General features: G+C 43.0%; 2 protein-coding genes across 3 annotated transcripts; both read right to left on the reverse strand.

The window, feature by feature from the left end:
* Nucleotides 1–4,371: 4,371 nt before the first annotated feature.
* LOC123094561 (protein PSK SIMULATOR 1) lies at nucleotides 4,372–8,548 on the reverse strand. The gene is made up of 10 exons (XM_044516537.1): nucleotides 8,358–8,548; nucleotides 7,455–7,827; nucleotides 6,751–7,061; nucleotides 6,457–6,640; nucleotides 6,158–6,346; nucleotides 5,868–6,038; nucleotides 5,491–5,607; nucleotides 5,333–5,409; nucleotides 5,162–5,200; nucleotides 4,372–5,058 (listed from the first exon to the last, which is right to left on the reverse strand). The coding sequence occupies exons 1-10, from the start codon at nucleotides 8,435–8,437 to the stop codon at nucleotides 4,758–4,760; spliced, it is 1,842 nt and encodes a 613-aa protein (XP_044372472.1). The 5' UTR covers nucleotides 8,438–8,548; the 3' UTR covers nucleotides 4,372–4,757.
* A 2,933-nt stretch (nucleotides 8,549–11,481) lies between these two features.
* On the reverse strand, nucleotides 11,482–17,135 carry LOC123091289 (protein-tyrosine-phosphatase PTP1). 2 transcript variants are annotated; one of them, XM_044512758.1, is made up of 9 exons: nucleotides 16,613–17,135; nucleotides 15,043–15,136; nucleotides 14,865–14,947; nucleotides 14,656–14,790; nucleotides 13,570–13,692; nucleotides 12,762–12,904; nucleotides 12,535–12,676; nucleotides 12,087–12,171; nucleotides 11,482–11,931 (listed from the first exon to the last, which is right to left on the reverse strand). In XM_044512758.1, exons 1-8 carry the CDS (start codon nucleotides 16,709–16,711, stop codon nucleotides 12,100–12,102), a joined length of 891 nt encoding a protein of 296 aa, XP_044368693.1. In that variant the 5' UTR covers nucleotides 16,712–17,135; the 3' UTR covers nucleotides 11,482–11,931; nucleotides 12,087–12,099. The 2 variants fall into 2 exon arrangements, with proteins under 2 accessions (XP_044368693.1, XP_044368691.1); XM_044512756.1 differs by having other exon boundaries at nucleotides 12,066–12,171; nucleotides 16,613–17,012.
* Nucleotides 17,136–19,926: the final 2,791 nt, after the last annotated feature.

Consider the following 19,926-nt stretch of genomic DNA (forward strand, 5'->3'; position numbering starts at 1 on the left):
AGAATACATCAAAATGCTTAAACGAAAAATGGTAACCCCATTTTGAGCTTAAACGATGAGTATGACCTATGATCAAGTGATCTCACTTGACTCCTAAGTCAATATACTCTAACATAGGTGACTTTGTCGCCGACCAATTCTAGATGAAGCTCTCTTGTGTTCTTTTCTACGCTCTTGCATTTGTCTCATGCATATTTGTTTCCCCTTTCAAAAAAACTTCATCTAGATTTCTTTTCTGATTCTTTTTTGTTCTGCATTCCCTGCATCCAATTCTTTGCAAATCTTTCAGTTAATTCCTTGCAAATCCTTGTGAGATCTTACTTGACTAGTGAGCTGAGGTGACAAGTGTTTTCTTTGTGATGAACTCGGTCACACCGGTCTGTTGTTTTCGGTCCAACCGAATCCTTTCGGTGCAACCGAAGCACACAACTCGGTCACCGATTTCACTGCAGGAAAGACATCTTGCCACTTGTTCCTACATTCTTTTTGATCTAGCTCCACTCAATGATTTGTGTCCTCTACCAGCATCACATTCGACTTGCTGCTTTGTTCTGTGACTCAAGGACCAAACCCATTTGTAACAAAAATCCAGAAAAACCCTTCTTGGAAATTGATGTCAAAGGGGGAGAGAGAGATCACATCAAAGCTTAATCATTTCTATAGGGGGAGAAAATACTCAGGGGGAGAGAGTTCTTCTACAAGGAGACAAAAGTATCACTTGAAAAGACCCCAGATGCTTGGTGTTCAAGAGGAGAGAAGTCACATGTCTTTAAGAGGGGAAAGACATGTTCATATTTGATTGTTTGCTTTAGCTCTGTTTCTTTTCTTTGCTCTGATTTTCTTTCCCTATCTTCTCCCAGTATCCCATGCTAGATTCAGGGGGAGCAGGACATCTAAGGGAAGGAAATCCTTGAATTCATTGCACATCTTTACCTTTGGGGACATGTCTATATCCAATGGGGTACTCGGTACTCACTCTCTACATGTCATCCCAGTCTTGGTACTCTTGTGGTTTCTTTTGTTTGCTCTGGCTAGTAGGTGTATCTGTGTTATCTAACCTTGTTTACGCAGGTTCATTCCCTCCTAAGCTAACTCAAGACCGCAAGGTAAGTATATGCATCACAGTCATGTGTATGAGGATCTCTTGCTGATGTACATACTGTTTGCAAGAAGGACTCATGAGCAAAAAGGTACATTTCCTATATTCACATCATTTGCTCTGATGCATATAGCCAAGATACATGTAACACATTGCTTACTCTGCCATGTTTATGCATTCACATGCTCCTATATTCCATATTTACATGATTGCATACATGTAGGGGGAGCCTATGCATGTTACATGTCTTTCCAAAGCTTTACTTGTTATTCTCTATATCTTTATCTAAAGCTTTGATGTATGTTGTCATCAATTACCAAAAAGGGGGAGATTGAAAGCACAAGTGCTCCCTGGGTGATTTTGATAATTAATGTCAACATATCTCTTGTTGGACTAATACTCTTACCTAATATATTTTAGATAAGTTCAACAATGGAGTGGCATGGACTAGAGGATGTGGAACCCCTTCAAGATGCTAAGGACAAAGGATTGGCTCAAGCTCAAAGCACAAGACTCTACATTTTACTTTTAGTGATCCAAGATCACATTGAGTCCATAGGAAAGCCAATACTATTAAGAGGGGATGAGGTGTTGCTTAATGGCTTGATTGCTCAAAGTGCTTAGTGATATGCTCCAAAGCCCTCAACCACTTTCTCACATCCACATATGTCCCAAACCAAAAGTCACACTCGGCCCCACCGAAACTTTCTATCCGGCGCCACCGAGTTCTCTTGACATAGCCACTGCCAGAAACCCTAATCAAGCCGGTCTCACCAATGGGATATCGGTCTCACCGAGATGGGCTTGCGAACTCTCTATTGCCTATTGCAATAATTTCGGTCCCACCAAGGTATGCAATCGGTCCCATCGAGTTTGCCTGGCCAACTCTCTGTTTCGCTTATTACCCAAATCGGTCCCACCGAATTTGTCTAATCGGTCAAACCGAGTTGAGGCTTTACCCTAACCCTAGCACATCCGAGTTGATCATATTGGTCCCACCGAAATGCCTAACGGTCACATTATGAACTAAATCGATCTGACCGAGTTTCATGATTCGGTCCCACCAAGTTTGGTAAATTGTGTGTAACGGTTAGATTTTGTGTGGAGGATATATATACCCCTCCACCCACTCTTCATTCGTGGAGAGAGCCATCAGAACATGCCTACACTTCCAACATAGATTTTTTGAGAGAGGACCACCTACACTTGTGTTGAGGTCAAGATATTCCATTCCAACCACATAAATCTTGATCTCTAGCCTTCCCCAAGTTGCTTTCCACTAAATCTTCTTGCCACCAAATCCAAATCTTGTGAGAGAGAGTTGAGTGTTGGGGAGACTATCATTTGAAGCACAAGAGCAAGGAGTTCATCATCAACACACCATCTATTACCTTTGGAGAGTGGTGTCTCCTAGATTGGTTAGGAGTTCATCATCAACACACCGTCAAGATTGTGGAGTTGAACCAAGGAGTTTGTAAGGGCAAGGAGATCGCCTACTTCGTGAAGATCTACCCGAGTGAGGCAAGTCCTTCGTGGGCGACGGCCATGGTAGGATAGACAAGGTTGCTTCTTCGTGGACCCTTCGTGGGTGGAGCCCTCCGTGGACTCGCGCAACCGTTACCCTTCGTGGGTTGAAGTCTCCATCAACGTGGATGTATGATAGCACCACCTATCGGAACCACGGATAAAAAATCTCCGTGTCTCCAAATTGCGTTTGCACACTCCAATCCCATCCCTTTACATTCTTGCAATTTGCATGCTTTACTTTCCGCTGCTCATATACTCTTGTCATGCTTGCTTGATATGTATTGTGAATGTTAAAACTTGTGCCAAAACTCCACTTCAACTTAAAGAGATTAAAAACTGCAACTTATCTTACTTAGAGTCTATTCACCCCCCCCCCCTCTAGACACCTCTTCTCGATCCTTTCACCCCGGCGCCGGTGGTTGCAGATCGAGGTCTGCCTGGATCTGGTGACGGGCGGCTGTGGCGCAGTGGCGCTGGTGGCGGGTGATGGTGCGGATGTGCGGGTCGCGGAACCGGGTGGGGCTCCCGCGGATCTGGTGTGTGGTGGCCGGCGGGGGAGCAGCTCGTGGTGTTCCCAGCTTGCTGGTGCTCCTACGGCGGGTCCCGGCGACGTCCAGGGCACGGATCTGGGCAAGGCTGCCCCGGATCTGGTGCATGGTGGTCAGCCTCGAGTTCGGCGGGCTGCGGGCGGCGCTGTGGCGATTTGGCTGCGGCAGTGAGGAGGGAGGATGGCGGTGCGGCGGCGCCGCTCTTGGCGGTGGGTGCGGGGCTGCCATGACGGCGCGTGGTGTCGTGGTGGTTTTGTTGGCCGTGTAAGAGGCGGTTGGCGGTGGCGAGCGGTGTAGAGTGCTTGGCCACCGTCGGCGGTGATTGGTTGTGGTGATGATGGGTTTGGTGAGCTCCGGGTGAAAGCCTTGCTCGACCTCGGTCGATGCCGGCGTCGACGGCGTCCTAGGACGTCGTTCCCTTGTTGGAGGCAGCGTCGTGGAGCCCCTTCACCTCCCTCGTCAACTTAGCCACGGGCTCTTCGGGTGAAAACCCAAACTTCGGCCTTGGCCTAAGTGGGCGTCGGCGGCGTTCCTCGTCGCTTCCCTCTTGGGGCGACGCCTTTGAAGGTCCGGTCCTTCATCTGCTGGTGGTGGCTCTGTGGCTTTGCAACTTCGTCGTCGGCTAGGTGAGTACGCGGCCTCGAGGCCGGCGTGGAAGTCAGAGCGGCGGCTCCGGGTATCTCCTACGTGTGGTGGTTGGCTTTGGTCGCCAGGGCGACATGGTCATTGATTAGGTGGGTTTGCGGCCTCTGGGCCAGAGTGGAAGTCGGTGCGGCGGCGCCAGAGATCTCGTACGCGTAGGGTGTTGGCTTTGGCCTCTAGGGCAGCGAAGCCATCGACTAGGCTGGTGCGTGGCCTCGGGGCCGGTGTGGATGTCGGAGCGGCGGCTCCGGAGCCCAGTGTTCTGTTGTAGGGTGTCGTCTCTGGTCACTTGGGTGACAGTGTCGTCGACTCGAGTGGTGTGCAGCCTCGGGGCTGGCGTGTGCGTGTATCGCAGATGTATCGATTTTCGGCCAGTTTTCCTTATAAACTGGCCAATTCTTTTCTTCTTAATGAAAAGGCAGAGCTCCTGCCGGTTGCTCGAAAAAAAAATGAGAGGGCGTGAGAGGGTAAGGATTAGGTGCAGTCCTAAATAGTATATATCTGAGTTCCTAAGGATAAAAATAATAAAATAGTAAACAAATGTATTGCACCAACACCAACCTGAAATTGTCTAATCTCTTTCTTTTTGTTTCTAAAATTGTTTGATGGGCTGTAAGCTAAATTCCCTGATTTCTGGACTACAGGTGTTTTTTTTTTCTGATTTCCTGTAACATTCAAAAAAGTCTCAGCTAAACCACCACCAATTTCAATCTACTAATTCATCTGAAAACGGCACCTGCAACTATCAACACTCTCCCTGCACCAGAATTTGCATGAACACTTGTATAGTTCTATCAGATCACTCTTCTTTGGAAAAAGGAAAGGAAGCTGCTCCCTCAGGCTCTGCATCAATCGGTGCACACGGCCACAGCACTAGTTGATCATGGTTATCGGCTCACTGATCCACCATTTATTTTCTGCCCTGAACCTGGAAGCTGAACCTAACGCTGTATACTTTCCTGTACAGTTATCATTGATATGGGGATCCGGGGGCTATCCCTTCCACGGTGAAAGGGGCTTGCCGGTCCACTATGGCTAGTGCTAACTGAATTGCTCGCCTCCTGCATCTCCGACCGATCAGAAGTACTGTTCAAGAACTTGTCGAGCCTCGCATGGATCGCACATACGAGATGGTGGAGAGCCAGCACCATGTCCAGAATGTAGTGTTCGGTCTTCTCCTTGTCGGCATGGTATAGCGTCTGAATCTTGAGCGCCTTCCTGCCATTTGTTCCGTTGGGCTCCCTATTAAGAATTCACGAGACAGCATCATCAGTAACATACATTTCAATTTTTGTTGCACACCTAGTGCATGAGAATGTGGACAATAGGATCATTGTTATTATACCCTTGGTCCTGCCATTCACCAAGCATCCGACGCCCCATCCTGATGTTCAGAATGGAGAAAATAAAATGATCAGTCAGCAGATCATTCATTCAGCAGTTTTTTGCAGAAATTAGTTGAGATGTTTGGATGAATTTGTTGTGTATGTTCAAAGAGTATGCGTCTTTGCGGTACCTTATTGTGGATTCTGCCATTGGCAAGAGCCATTTCATTGTCTTGTTCATGTCATATGTGAGCTGTTCAACTGTCCTCTGAAGACAGCACATGCCAAGATCAGAAAACGATGAGCATGATAAAACCTATCAAGTTGGTCTGAAGAAAACAGTTGCTACCTTTTCTTTGTACTCATGACATTTCAACTTGGTTTGTATGGCTGATCTGACATATGGAGGCAACGCTTGGTACAATGAATCAACGCCGCTTTTCGGAATTGACGGTACAAATGATGCCTGGTAATGAGAAGCCATGATCAGAAACAAATAAGACATACTTTGATCATCCAAGTTGGGCATCAAATTAACTGAAAGTCTGAAAGAGTGGAACAATGCTTTGTCATTGTGTGTTCTTAGCGGACAAATTTGCATTGTGTAAACTATGGGCGGAACTAATTATGCTGATGATGTGTTTATGTCACTACATTTGATCATTATCCTTAATAATGGCTCGATAAGCTGTGTTTGACATGATAATACATAGAGAAGGGTCATACCAAACTCTTTATCTTGAAAATGATGTTCGCATAATGCAGAGCGAGATCGGCAGACCCTAAAGTTAACTGAATCGTCCCTTTCACTTCCATTGATTCATCTTCGTATTTCTTGAAGACATTTTTTATCTCTAACCGCAAGAAATGTACAACGCAAACAAGTTTTTCCACAACCTGCAGTAGAACAGTATGGAATATAAGTTTCTTGAAGATATTTATTTAAGTATGTATATTTCATAAATCATTACTAGTAAAAGAGAAATTTAATCACCAGCATAGGGGTATAGAATTACATGTTCCATCTTCTTCATCCAAAGTGTTTGCTTCTTCAAGTCCTTGACGAATTTTCTTTCGATCTCCACAGCGTTCGAAAGAGATTGGATTGAACAGAACTGGTCCTCCTGTCCTTCCATGTGCTCTTCATAATTTTTCTTGTATATCTCCTCGGAGATGTCGAACCGACGCATTCCATGGTACAGTTGCTGCGCAACAGAAAATATAAGACATCGACCGCATCAGAATTCCAGTGGTTCTAGAGGAGGGAAATTTATCAAGGACATAAGCATAATGAACTATGAATGAGTCAACTGACCGCTGTCTGCTCCGCAAGCGCCATGAGATACTGCATACTGGAAGCTGCTGCTTCTTTAGAGTATTTCTGATGTGTGGGTTCAGACTCCAACCTCGAGAAATGCTGATCCAAGTTGTGCCATTTCGGATCTCTGCATAGGTTTCCGTACCGAGCAACATCTGTAGCAAACTCCTTAAACTCCTCCCTGCATATATAAATTAGACCCACAAAAAATGCATATAAGCAAATGTACAACCAGAAAGGAAGAGAAGCACTGCTAGTTAAATTAAGTTGCTTGAAATTGTCACTGCCTACCTTTTTTCGCCTCCGACAAGAGCAAGTAACTTGTTGCAATCATCTGAAACCAAGCATCGGACGCCTTGGGACTGAAGCACCGCAGACTTCAGGTTCCTCAAGCTTTGTTCAGAGAGGAATGTCATCAGATTGTAGCCCTTGCCAATTGTGTTGGCAACCTCAAAGGCCATGATCTCTATTGTCCTAGTTTCTTTGGCCGCAATACAGGACCTGATGCGAGAAACTGCGGTTTTCGGGGTACTTGAACTCCCTGGTGCCTTCCCTGATTCTGCTTTGAAGGTTTTGCTGGAAAACATGTCTGTTTGTGATGCCTGTAAGATCAAAGAGACAACATCAGAGGAGGCTTTTCTAATAGGATAGTTTGGCTGATCCACATTACATGGTTAATCATATAGAGGACTGATAGTTTTTCCAGGGAATCTGTGGTTTTCATGAACAATAAGCAAACAGAAGATATGCTTTGACAAGAAAATTAAACATAATTTCAACCACAAAACAGACAGGATATACATTTTCCACATGATTGCAGCAGAGCCACTCCTATTAACAAATCATCAACTATATCAGAATCCTAGATGATGAAAATACTCTCTCTGAAAACACCATTTCTATAAAAATCACCAATTGATCAAACAAGATTTCTATCCAAGCAGGAGCCCACAAAACCAAGCATCAAGGAAGTAATAATATGTCGGGCCACTTGCCTTTGATTTCCCCTTGTCAGACAATGTTGTCTCCTTGGCGGCCAGCGGCGGCGGCCTACCACCCTTCCCGCCTTCGCGGGCGATCTCCGGCGCCGTCTTCCTGCTCCGCTTATTTCCCATCCCAACGGATTGCAACTTCGGCGGCTGCTGCTGCTGCTGCTTCTTCTCCTCCCCCTCCTCCTCATGGCAAGCAGAGGTTTCTTGATCCGAAGACGACAAGGATCCCAGCGCAAGCCTTCCCGAACAGCAGAGCCAACCCATCTTCCTCAATCCGATAAGGAAAGAACTGAAAACTCCACAGTTTCGGCGGCAAGTCGCGGTCTTTAGGGGAGATCCACCAATACGCCCATTCAAAATGATCGTGCGAGAAGCTCTGATTGCAAGAATCGGGAGAAATCAGTGACGGGATCCACACAAGAACATCCACGAAGGAGATGACCAGGAAATGGGGGGGGACAATCGAAGAACGACGTTAATGTATAGCAGTTTGCAAGTGGGGGCAGGAAAGTCTACTCGTTAAGTAAACAAGTAAAGAATCCAGGTTTGATGCGCATTTTGCTCTTAGTTTAATGGTTGACTTGTGTATCCAGGTGGGAAGGCGAGATGGTCAAAACCCACAAATCAGATCTATTCTCTCCTCTTTTTTAACTTCGGAAGAAAAATCAGACAACCCATCTCACATACTCCTAGATCCGTTCCTCTCCATTCTAGTTTTGGTAAACTTTTATTTTAGATTAGTTTTGGTTAGCTTTTAGGTAACCTGCTTGACTTTGGGGTGGATTAGGATAATTCTGGCCTAGCCAATTTCTATCTTATCTATTCTTCATGATTATGCAATACCGAATGCCTTTCCGCCCCCTCTCATGGAGAAGATATTCAAAGAACTGGAGATAAGGGGCTTACCCGATGTATTCCTTACACGGCTGCTCATCGTCGATGCACGGGGAGGGGGAACTCGGTTTTTTGCCTGATTGTAGTCTCATCTTATGTATGCCTTCACTTGCATATCTTAGTGGTGTTGAGGTGGTAATGGTATCGACGCGATGGAATGAGTTTATTCAGTGGCACCAAGGTTTGGTTGGTCGGTGGAGTCGTGCTCGCAGGGTTGGTAGAGCTTACTACCGTATCACGCTATATCTGGCTGACGATAGGGGTGGTCCTTCATTTGGCTTGGTGTGCAAGGTCGTTGGTTCGGTGGTCATCGAGGTTCTCCTGGAGTGGTGGGGTCGGGCGAAAATAGTGACAAGCTTGGGATGCGCCTTGTGGTAGTGAAAACACAAGAAGCCAATGCCCAAGTAAAAAAATAGCTAGGTTGTTAGTATTTTCCACAGCGTTGCTACTCTCCGCACCATGCTATATTTGTTGATAGAGATGGTCCTCCGTTTGGCTTGGTGTGCAAGGTCGTTGGCTCGGTGGTCATCGAGGTTCTTCTAGAGTGGTGGAGTTGGGCCAAAATATTGACAAGCTTGGGACGGGCCGTGTCGCGATATTGTAAACCCAAGAGAGAAGCCAATGCCATATTAAAAAAAACTAGGTTCTTAGTTTTTTTTTCCCGCCACTTTAGCTACTCTCGTCATTTGTATTTGTTTCTTTAACTTGAATCAGCAAAAATCACGCCTACCTCTTGCCCTCCTCCTATCTTCTTTTGTTTGACATTATGTACAATGATACCAATGCGACACTTAATTTTAAAGTTTGTCGTGCGAAATACACCATTTTCCAACTTGACAAGCCCTAACCGGGCCCTCTATATATTTTAATAATTTGTGTATGGGCATGGTGTTTTGGTACCAAATTATTTGCACCTCATTGTGTGCCGAGGTGTTTCCTATCAAAAAGTAGTACTGTTCGTACCTGTTATGGCTTTAATATGATATACGTGACACATCAGCATTTGATTAGTAACTTGCATGGAATCAGGCAAGAGGAGGTTAGCAAACTGAGCCGATGGTTAGCTTTCTTATTATGGAACCAACCCATTTTAAGTCCTAGAAAAAAATATCCCTCCGTAAATAAATATAAAAGCATTTAGATCATTACTTTAATAATCTAAACACTCTTATATTTCTTTACGGAGGGAGTAGGCAAAAGAGGTTGCCGTATGAAATGATCGTACCAGATTTGTACCCATTACTTTATACCAAGTATATACGGTTTTGTTACAGAAGTACTACTCCCTCTGTCCGGAAATGCTTGTCATCAAAATGAATAAAAGGGGATGTATCTAGATGTATTATAGTTCTAGATACATCCCTTTTTGTCCATTTTGATGACAAGTATATTCGGACGGAGGAAGTATATCGCATCAATATTTGATCACACGACTCGCATGGCGTCGGAGCAGTAACTGACTCGACTGAACCTGAGCATAATACACCATTTATTTTGAGAGAAACAAAATATACACAACGTTTGAACACGCCAAATCATGCTATTACTCTAGTACTATGAAAGAAACTACTTTATGCACGACAGTTTGCTAGCCGATCCTTGCACGACAACTGATCCAAGGGTGTGCATCAGACATAATGAAAGGGTCGTGCAAGCAATGTCGTGTGTGTAGCATCGCTGTACTATGAATTACTTTCTCCATTTTTAAATATAAGTTCTTTTTAGAGATTCTAATACGAACTACATATGAATGTATATAGACATATTTTAGAATGTAGAGTTACTTATTTTGCTCTATATGTAGTCTGTATTGGAATCTCAAAAAAGACTTATGTTTAGAAACTGAGGGAATAGTATCTAATTACGTAGAGCAAAACAAAACTGATCTCTCAAAGGCTTATTCCTTTATTCCAAAGCATGGAACCCTATGACTTGTGCGTATTTATATCTGCAGGTAACATGCACGCCATGCAACTTGTATCATGTGTATGGGTCATCCTGCTATCTAATTAGAGAGCACCTGTGCTAGCTTAGATATGATTAACTATATCGAGGAAGTAAACTATGTTGGGGTATCCAAATAGGATTATTCCCATGTCCTTCCATCGTCCATAGTCTTCAGCTATTGTTAATTGTTATGACTGACACATCTGTGATGTCCATTTAGAAGGGTTTAAATGACTAATTCTGAAATCTGTGTTCCCTGGACCGCGTGACAGACACCTCATAACATGAGCTAATGTCAAATATTACAATAATGTTCCATTTTTTGCACATTATACGTGTCGGAAAAATTTCTACTCGTACTCTAGTTATGCTTCTTGTCAACTTATTATTTAAGCTAAAGCTTCTTCTCAGCCGTTGGAGCAATGGACAGTGGGTATATTTAGATTAAATTTTTTGTTTCCTTGGCTTTGATCGGTACTAACTAAATCTTCAACTTGCTCGATGACGCTTGGGCTTAGGTGACTGCCAAGTTTAAAATTGGCATGCTAGATTGGATCACCATGCAGCGTTTAGTTCTCGCAGAAGCATGTTCTCGTGCCTTGTTGCTCCTAGCAAAAGCCGCCTCTAGGTCTACGATACTTCATTCAACTTCATTTGGTTAAGGCCCTACATCAGCTACCTTTTTCCTAATTCTTGGAGAACTTGCCTACTTGCTCTGAAATTATTGTGAAAAAATTGCAAATTTCCCAAGTTTGGAACAGATGTCCACTCGATTTTCTCAAATTTTATTCTGTTTTACGTAAGATCCTTTCGGTGATCTAGCATGAAAAAGGGGCTGTTATTACACATCTTCCCTCCGGATATGTCCTTGCTTCCTTGATGAATTTTGCCATAGATGTTTGGTCAGTGGCGCCTCCGGCTTGGTTTTTCTGGTTGCAATAACATGAGCAGGCCTGTTGAGGAGATGCAGCCTCATAGTCCGCCCACGAGAATCTACGAACAAGAATGTCCTCCATGTACGCATATTATCCAGGGATACTTAGCTCACTGGATAAAAATGCCATCCGTTTTGGTGAATGAAACAGGGATAGGCTACATATCAAAAAAAAAATCTCGGGACATACAAATATGGACCGCAGATGCTTTGATTCTGGTCTTGAGTTTCAGAAGCAGCATCAAGAACTGGACAGAAACAAACAAGAGGCGTATCAAGAAATGGAGATAGAATGGCTTATGCAGCCTCAATCTCCATTTCTAGATACGTCCGCATCAAACTTTGCTAGACATCTGAGTTCATACATCTGTCATCAACCCACGCAAGCTAAGGTGGTAATGCACCAGTTGAAATGTCAACCTTCTGGCCTCAGCACATAACAATTCAGCAAGAGAAGCAATGTAGGTGAATGCATAGCGAGGTACCCACGTGATTCTGGATGTCAGCCAGCCGACACAATCAAATTAGTGAAATCCTGATCAGAAAAGAAAAAGGAAAGTGTCTCCGAGAGCTTCCGGCTGAAATTCGAATTCCAGTCTTCGTGATGTACAACAATGATGTCGGCTAAGCTTAACAAATTGAGCAAGTGAGAAGGTGATAGATAGTCAGATACGTCAGGCCGTTGCATAGGACTCGCACTTGTCCCTACAGGAAGACAACAAGAAATGCAAAGAAATGTGAGGTTCATGCAAACCAAGTAAGTATATGTTTGCAAATTCTTGTATGTATGAGAATATGTACTATGTACAGTCTAACATTATCACAGTGGTATTTCATACATGTTTCTGCATCAAGCTTACCGCCGGAAATGCTTCAGCTCTTCGAATTCCTAATCAGATCTTTCAGCTCATCCGCAATTGCATGATAGCAGAACTTGTATTGTTCCTGCAAAGCCAAAATGTTAGTTATAGAGACGAGAGTTTGAGTTGGTTGATAAGGAATAGTTTGAGTTGGACGGTTTATCCTATATGCATCCAGTTGAGTCAGAGTCCAGTTGGATTGGACACATAGTATAGCTAGGCAAACTGAACTGTAACCTTTTAGTTCAAGCAGTCAATAAACAAAGTTCTACAACAAGTCTCAGAGCCTCTCTTCCACATCAGAGACAGGCCCTGTCGCCGGCCATATCCTGGTCTTTGGACCTTAATCTACCACAATAATCTCGTTGTGGATCAAGATCCATAACCTAACCTGGGAGGATCCAATAACTGATTTACAAACTGAAATAAATAAATAACACAATCGTACCTCCGTTTGGACCATGCCAGGTCTCTGGGATCTAAACTTCCCGACAGTTTCCACAAGATTTGTAGCAGCTTGTTCACCACGTAATATCCTCTCTACTGTATTATGGATTGTAATGTAAGCACCAGTTCTCCCAATGCCTGCACTGCAGAAATCAGAAAAGGAATGCAATATTATTTGAATGTGGGCAAGTGTGAAAAAAGGAATCATGCCATTAATTTGAAACAAACCTGCAATGTGCAACAACTGGGTGCTCTTTAGGAACGTAATATAATCTTTTTAGAATCTTCCGTACAGTACTGCTGTCATCTGGCACACCATGGTCAGGCCATGTGGAGTGCTGGATGTGGAGAACAGTATGCACTCTATCTGACTGCAAAATAAAGGATTATAAGTTGGGGCAGTACAAACACTAAGACAAGCAATATGGGTGAAAGAGGTACGAAGCATACACAAAGAGGCAACGCAAGATGCATAAAAAGCCATTCATGGAAGAAAATAACTAAATGTTGCAAACTACAGATGTTCAGCATTTATAGCAATATAATAAATATACACCAGTGGTGTAAGCTAACATGTATACGATTACGATGGTTATCTTGAGACCTCACTTAGCAATGCTACATCAAGTAGTGCTGCAAAGGGGTAATTCATTCATCACACTGCGACCAGCAAACTTAGTGATAGCCTGTGATGGATCAATGCCTTGAAAGCTGAACTGAAATCTTCACTACCACTAGAGTGTAAGCATGAGAATCCTAAATGAATGAAAAAGTACCCGGTAATATGTCTGATGGAATATACGTGAGGGCCTTTACATCACATGTGAATTACTTCAAGCTACTTCTAATGGAAGTATTATGTACTGTTAACAAATCCTGCAAAGGTACTAAAACTTAAGTCTATGCATCGTTGATGAACAAGAGTAATGGCATACAATAGTATAAAAAATAATGGAACAAATAGTCCTTCACTCATACAGCATATCTTCACACTTTATTTAGACACAGAAGCAACATTAGTTTTACACATCTTTACCTCGTTATGTTGCACCTTCACACTGCGCAATGTTAATTCCCCATCTTGTCTGGTCTCCAGGATTTTAATGTTCAATCTTCCATAGTCTCCTTGCCCCTTGCTCAGTGGAAGATACTCATCACACTGCCATTATTTCAATGTAAATAATATTTGATAGGATTTTACCAAAGGAGAAGGTTAAAATTACAAACTGTGTCTACAAGATTAAGAATCCCAGAAAACCATCATGGTACCAAAGCCTAAAGTATTCTTCCAGGAGTCATTATGGTGGTCTGCCGGACCTTTAATCCCGGACTTAGGAAGTACATATGACAAGCTGAAAAGCATGCATGCAACACATCCATATAGAAATGCAACAACTGTTGACCATTTAGCGTCCTTCAAATATACTACCCCGTCCCGAAATGTAAGACGTTTTTTGACATTAGTATAGTGTCAAAAAACGTCTTATATTTTGGGACGGAGGGAGTACTAAGCAAAAAAGCCTTGCCTGTAGACAGGTGACATTATAAATGGAAAAACGAAGTCATTTTTGATCAAAGATGGCCATTTCCATAAAGAACACAGTCCTATCCGGCTTCTCTGTTCATTTCCCATACTGATCGTGCAAGAACTGTATCCAGCTTCTCTGTTCATTTCCCATACTGATCGTGCAAGAACAGTCAGTCAGCACCAATCAGGCAGGAAGTACAGTAAGCTAAGAATACTGGAAGAAGGTTGTTCTTCTCCATTCAGGGCTGATCCGAAAGAGAATCTAGTCTTTACTGAGAAATTTGGTTTCGGGAACTTTGCTGATTCCAGTCAAAGAAAGAGTTTTTTCAGGAAGAGAAGCAAGCAGCGAACTGAGCAACTATCGCATCAATTCAATAAATAGATCTTAGTGACGCTTAAGCTCCATTCTATTTGAATGTTCTCATGTCCTACTAGCCGCCGTTGATAGGATTTAACGATAAATTAAATAACTCAACACTGTAGGCAAACATGTGGAGTAAGGTTGTGCCAAAATCATGGAAGGCGAGAAACTGAAAACTGAATATTAGGCCAACTCAATGAAACATGCAAGTCACAAGTGTTTGTTATTCATACCTTAGCAATGTCAAATTTAGTGAGCATGACAATTACAGGACAGCTGTTCTCAAAGACCATCTGCCAAAAATCTTCGAATGTATTGACTAGCGGACCTTGAGTAGAAATGAACTTTGTCTGATCTTTGTCATCATACTGCAGATTTTATATCCAGCAATGCAATTAGGATCAGAAAGAAAGAAAAGGGCAGGAAATATGCTATTTCTTACCTTTATAAGGCTTGCATTGATGTAATCATTACTTGAAGTCTGATTGCCTGTTGAGGACTGTAGCTTTATCCTGGTTTCATCAACTAAATAATAAAGGTCGAGTTAAATCAAATAATTTATTCCACATGGTGGAATTGCAGAATATGCATGACTGCCCCCATAAGTTAATGATGCTCACATGCCAAGACATCAGTGTAGCGGTTCCTTTCCCTATTAGCAGGACTTCGAGCCACAGTAAACTTCTGAGCCAACTGGAGTGATGTTCTTATGGCCTGAAATAATTGCGAATCAATAGTTGCATGATTTTCTTAGGAAATAATATTCCTCATTTCTTATAACAGCCAATTTCAAAATATTTCTTATATGTACAATTAAAAAAATAATTAGTCCAGCATCAGCTGTCCCCAGTCAACACATATATCTGAATTGTTTCTTTCAGTTCCATTGAACTGAATGTGGACGAGCTAGTGTGGTACCACGAGGTTAGAACTGAATGGGGTCGTGATACAATGTCCATACCCATTTTTTTTCTTACAAAAAGTTGAGTAAGATGCTAAGGGCAGATAATTCACTTGTTCATAGTAATACTTCATACAGCATTTGATATGACGACGGGCATTTGCGAATACACATTTGATATGGTGACAGTCCCATTGAGAATGCATATCCTTTTAATCGTTATCAATATATCGATTGTCATAAAAAAGAAGAGAAAACTATGGATTAAGATTTCAGCGTGTAATTGATAATCTTTAGAGATTGGACTTGGAAACAGAGAGTGAGCTAATTAGGTTAGAAGTTACTAAAACAGTAGAAAATGGATCACTTGGATGTGATTAAGATTCACACAAGCAGTAGAATGGACAAAGTTGTTCCAAACATCATCAGGTAGCTTAAAGTGTCATGTAAATTATCCTAAGGCAACCAGCACAGCATTACAGATGACAGAACATCATCAGGGAGCTTAAAGTTTCACATAAGATATCCAAAGGCAACCAACACAGCACTAGAGATGACAGATAAAATACCATGTTAGAAATTAGAAATTAGAAAAGAACACCAACTCCAGCAATACTACCTTTTCCTGGTGGCCTAGACGAGCAAAAAATGTGAGCTATTTTACTCAAAGAGAATACTCAGCTACTTCACTGTGTGAGGTTAAGTCCATCTCAGGTAAGCGCGTGAAAACAAATACATACTAAGGCCAATGGTAGGACTGGTCCAAGGAAGAGGCAATGCCATGAGAGGAGATTGTAGTTTTATTTCCTGTGTGCTGACGTTGACGCGGTATTCTGGAGCAAGCAGCATAACTCCTCAAGAGTATAATTTTGGCAACCTAAAATGGACTTCAATCCCAGTTGCCCAGAGAATCCACATGTTAAAATGTAGCTTTAGAAATAATCTCTATTTTCCCTTAATCATAACCAGCACAATTTTATCTGGCTGTACAGCTATCGTCCAACATGACGCTTCACTTGGAAGCAACAATGTGAAGATCACACGGCACTAAGGGTAACCATTATACATAAAACCACCTCCTCCATCATTCACAACTCACTTGTACGATTGCAAAACTAAAAAGATTCTAGCTAAGGCCACTCTTCTTGATTTTGCAAAAAGAAAAGGAAACAAGGGGAAAAAGATGGTGTGTCTTGATTTCACAAAGCAAAGAAAATGTTGGTGATATTAACTTGGTCATGCCTCGCCGGACTTGCACAAATAGGGGGTGACCAGGAAAGATTTCCTACCGGAAGGCCTCTAAAGTCGTCGAATATTGCTGCCGGCTTCTTGAGCTTTTTGTCGAGCACCTTGAGCGCCGTCTTGCAGTGCTTCACCTGGTCCGGCATCAGCGCCCGGGCCGGCGGATCCGCGTTGGGGTCGAGCGGGTCAAACCCTCCCTGCGGCCCTGTAAGCCCAGGCGAAGAGCGGCGCGGGGCGGAGGAGGCCGGCGAGCGGCCTCTCCCGCCGCCGCGCAGCGGCGAGTTCCCCGTGGCTCCGGCGGCGGGGTCAGTCTTCCGGCGGCGCTTAGCGCTAGGAGCGGGCGGAGGGGAGGGGGGAGCCGTCGGGGTCGCCGTGGTGGAGCGCGTGGCCGGGTATAAATAAAGTGCGACGGCTTCCGCCCGGGCCGGTGGTTGGATTGGGGTTTTTTGAGAAGACTTGACTTGGGGAGGAGAGAATGCTGATGCCGCCACGGTGCAAGTGGGGTCTGGTTGTTCGGGGAAAGGGAGGGGGGGCGGGGAGGGTGGGAATGGCGGACGCGGTGATGCGGGCCGCCGGCGGAGGGGGGTTTCGCAGGGAAGAAGATGGCGAGACGGATTTTGAAATGCTGATGAAATCCACTAGTTTAGCGCCCGTGCTTTACCAGCTCGTCACGGTGTGATCTACTCCCCCGTCTCATCAGGGTGTGTTTGGTTTGGGGACCAACATTCATGAATGAAACGGTTTCATCACGAAGAAATCGGTCGGTCTCATCCTTGATAAAGGTAAAAAAATAGAATACAGTTCCATTTTAAAGAAATGGGTCGGTTTTATCCTTGATAGGGTAAAAAAATAGAATGGAATGGTACCGTTTTTATGTTTGATTGAAGAGGTGTAACAACAAATGAAAATTGTTTTTTTCAAAAACACTTATATTATGGGGATGAAGGGAGTAACTAGCAAAGGTTCGTGTGTTGCAACAGTATATACATGTTTTTAGTGATTATTTTTAAAAATAATCAGTTTTAGTGATTCAACAGTTTCTAAATTACAAAGGCAAAATGCCCCAAAGCACCCTGTGCGATTAACGTGTCTCTCGGATATGTTCACCAAGACAGGCAATATGGGCTTGTTAGTCCACACAACTCCACTAATCTTTGAAATAAATAAATGTTAGCAATTACTCCCTCCGTCCCATAATATAAAAGTGTTTTTGGGACGCGGAGGAATTGACTCCGGGCACCAGTGATCCTGAATGAACAGTAAAATGCGAAAAAATAGTAAAAAAAATTCAAAAAAATCTGAATTTTTTTGTCAAGAAACTTTGATGTTTTTTCTACATGCGTGCCAATTTTCGTGATGAAATGACATTTGTGGAGGTGTCAGCAAAAAAAACAAAATCATGCTCCAAAAAAACTGTTTTTGAAAGCATTTTGGAGCATCGATTTTGTTTTTTTTTTGCTGAGACCTGCATGAATGTCATTTTGTCATGAAAATTTGTACGCATGTGAAAAATATGTCAATGTTTGTTGCCAAAAAAATTCAGATTTTTTTAAACTTTTTAAAAAAAAATTGTTTGTACTGTAGCAAAGGGTGCCTGTGAGCTCGAGCTCACGATAGCACTTTCGGTGTTTTTGACACTACACTGGCGTCAGAAATGCTCTTATATTATGGAATGGAGGAAGTATATCACACCACTAACTTAAGAACAAAAAGACAGACATCGCCTACTGCCAATGAACTCTTGCCCCTAACAATCTAGGTGTGTTGATCTATGATGGTAATTAATACTACTCACGGAAAATATAAAGTAATAATAACCAATACATGGATTGATGACCTTTTACCCAATAGTAAAGATGAGATAAGTGACACTTATGTAAGGCAGAGAAATTTACATTGTAATACTTCACACGGTTTCGACCATCCATAAATTAATTAATTAAACTCATTAAGCGTCGCGTGAAGGGCGGCCAACCAGCTATGCCACATGGCGCAAAGTGGTTGGCCGTAGTGAGATGTCTTTTGGATTTTTTTAGATGAAGGTGAGAATTATTTTCTAAATCTATTTTTTCTTTTTAGATGGAGGCGACGACCTCTAGTATTTTTTTAAATGGAGGTGATGCAATGTGGCGCTCGCTGGTAGGCTACGGAGTTTTTTTTCTTTTTTATTTCTTTTTTAGATGAAGGTGAGGATTTTTTTATGAGATATTTTTTTAGACGAAGGCGAGGACTCTATTTTTTTTCCTTTGGAAATGTACGCACAACTTCCTCTCAAGTGGCGCCACAAGGTGGCGTCCCAACCACTAATATTGTATGAAGCATGTCCTAATTCCTTCCATTCTAGACATAGTGTTCAATGTGTTCCACTAAAATATAACACAACATGACTCTACAAAGACCGGCAAGTTTGACGTTACCAAATCCATCACAAATGGGGTGTTTGCATTCAAATGAAAAAAAATCACATAAAAGGCTATTCATTATCTTCTAGAGAAACACTATCAACAGTCTCAATAAGTTTTTTGGGTATTTTCAAACATAACATTCGGTTATGAGGGGCAAACGGCCAGGCGACGCCATCTATTACCTTCCTTGCGTAGTGAAGAAGCACTATCAATAGTCTCAAATTAAGCTTTTTGAATATCTCAAAATATTCAGTTCAGAGGGGGGGATACGGCCGAGGCGACCATGCTGTCGCATACATCTCGCTGTGTATTAGCACTTTACCTATCAAATTGAGTAGCAATCTTACTATCAGCTTCAATACGCAGTGTGTGTGTGTATCAGTGGTGGAGTATCTAGTAAACACTGGTTTTCAGTGTAAATAAGTAAACTTCTGTCGTGGACTATCAGACGAATAGCATGGATCGGAGGGGAGTCTCTAGCAAGCCACTTAAATGCCAATTACCATCTAGGAGGATAAGTCCTCAAATCTTCGTGCGTTCTTGAGAATCCTGAACGGATTCGTCTTCGATCATCTTGACCGATCCGATACACTTTGCAGGCTTCCACTGGAGGTTAACCCCTGCCTTATGCCGGCTGGGATTGACCGTTCAGGTCAGGAGCGACTGGACTCTGACAGCCGCGATGGGCCCTCTATTAGCAGCAAATGGCCTTCCGCCGCCAGCGTCTCACGCCATTGCCTCACTTCTGCAAACCACGACTCTTCCTCACCATCAGCGTCTCGTGCCATGACTTGTCTTCCATGGTTGTAACTTTTGTAAAATCTCCTCTTTCCAATTGCACATCTAGTACGACATTCCTCAACATGGAAGCCATCGAGGAGTTTTGCCAGGCTTATTCAAAAATGTTGGAATTTCAGCGCTAACATGAACGAAGAATCATACAGGCAGTGTTCCCC

The sequence above is a fragment of the Triticum aestivum genome, chromosome 4B (genome assembly GCF_018294505.1).
Source record: "Triticum aestivum cultivar Chinese Spring chromosome 4B, IWGSC CS RefSeq v2.1, whole genome shotgun sequence".
NCBI lineage: Eukaryota > Viridiplantae > Streptophyta > Magnoliopsida > Poales > Poaceae > Triticum > Triticum aestivum.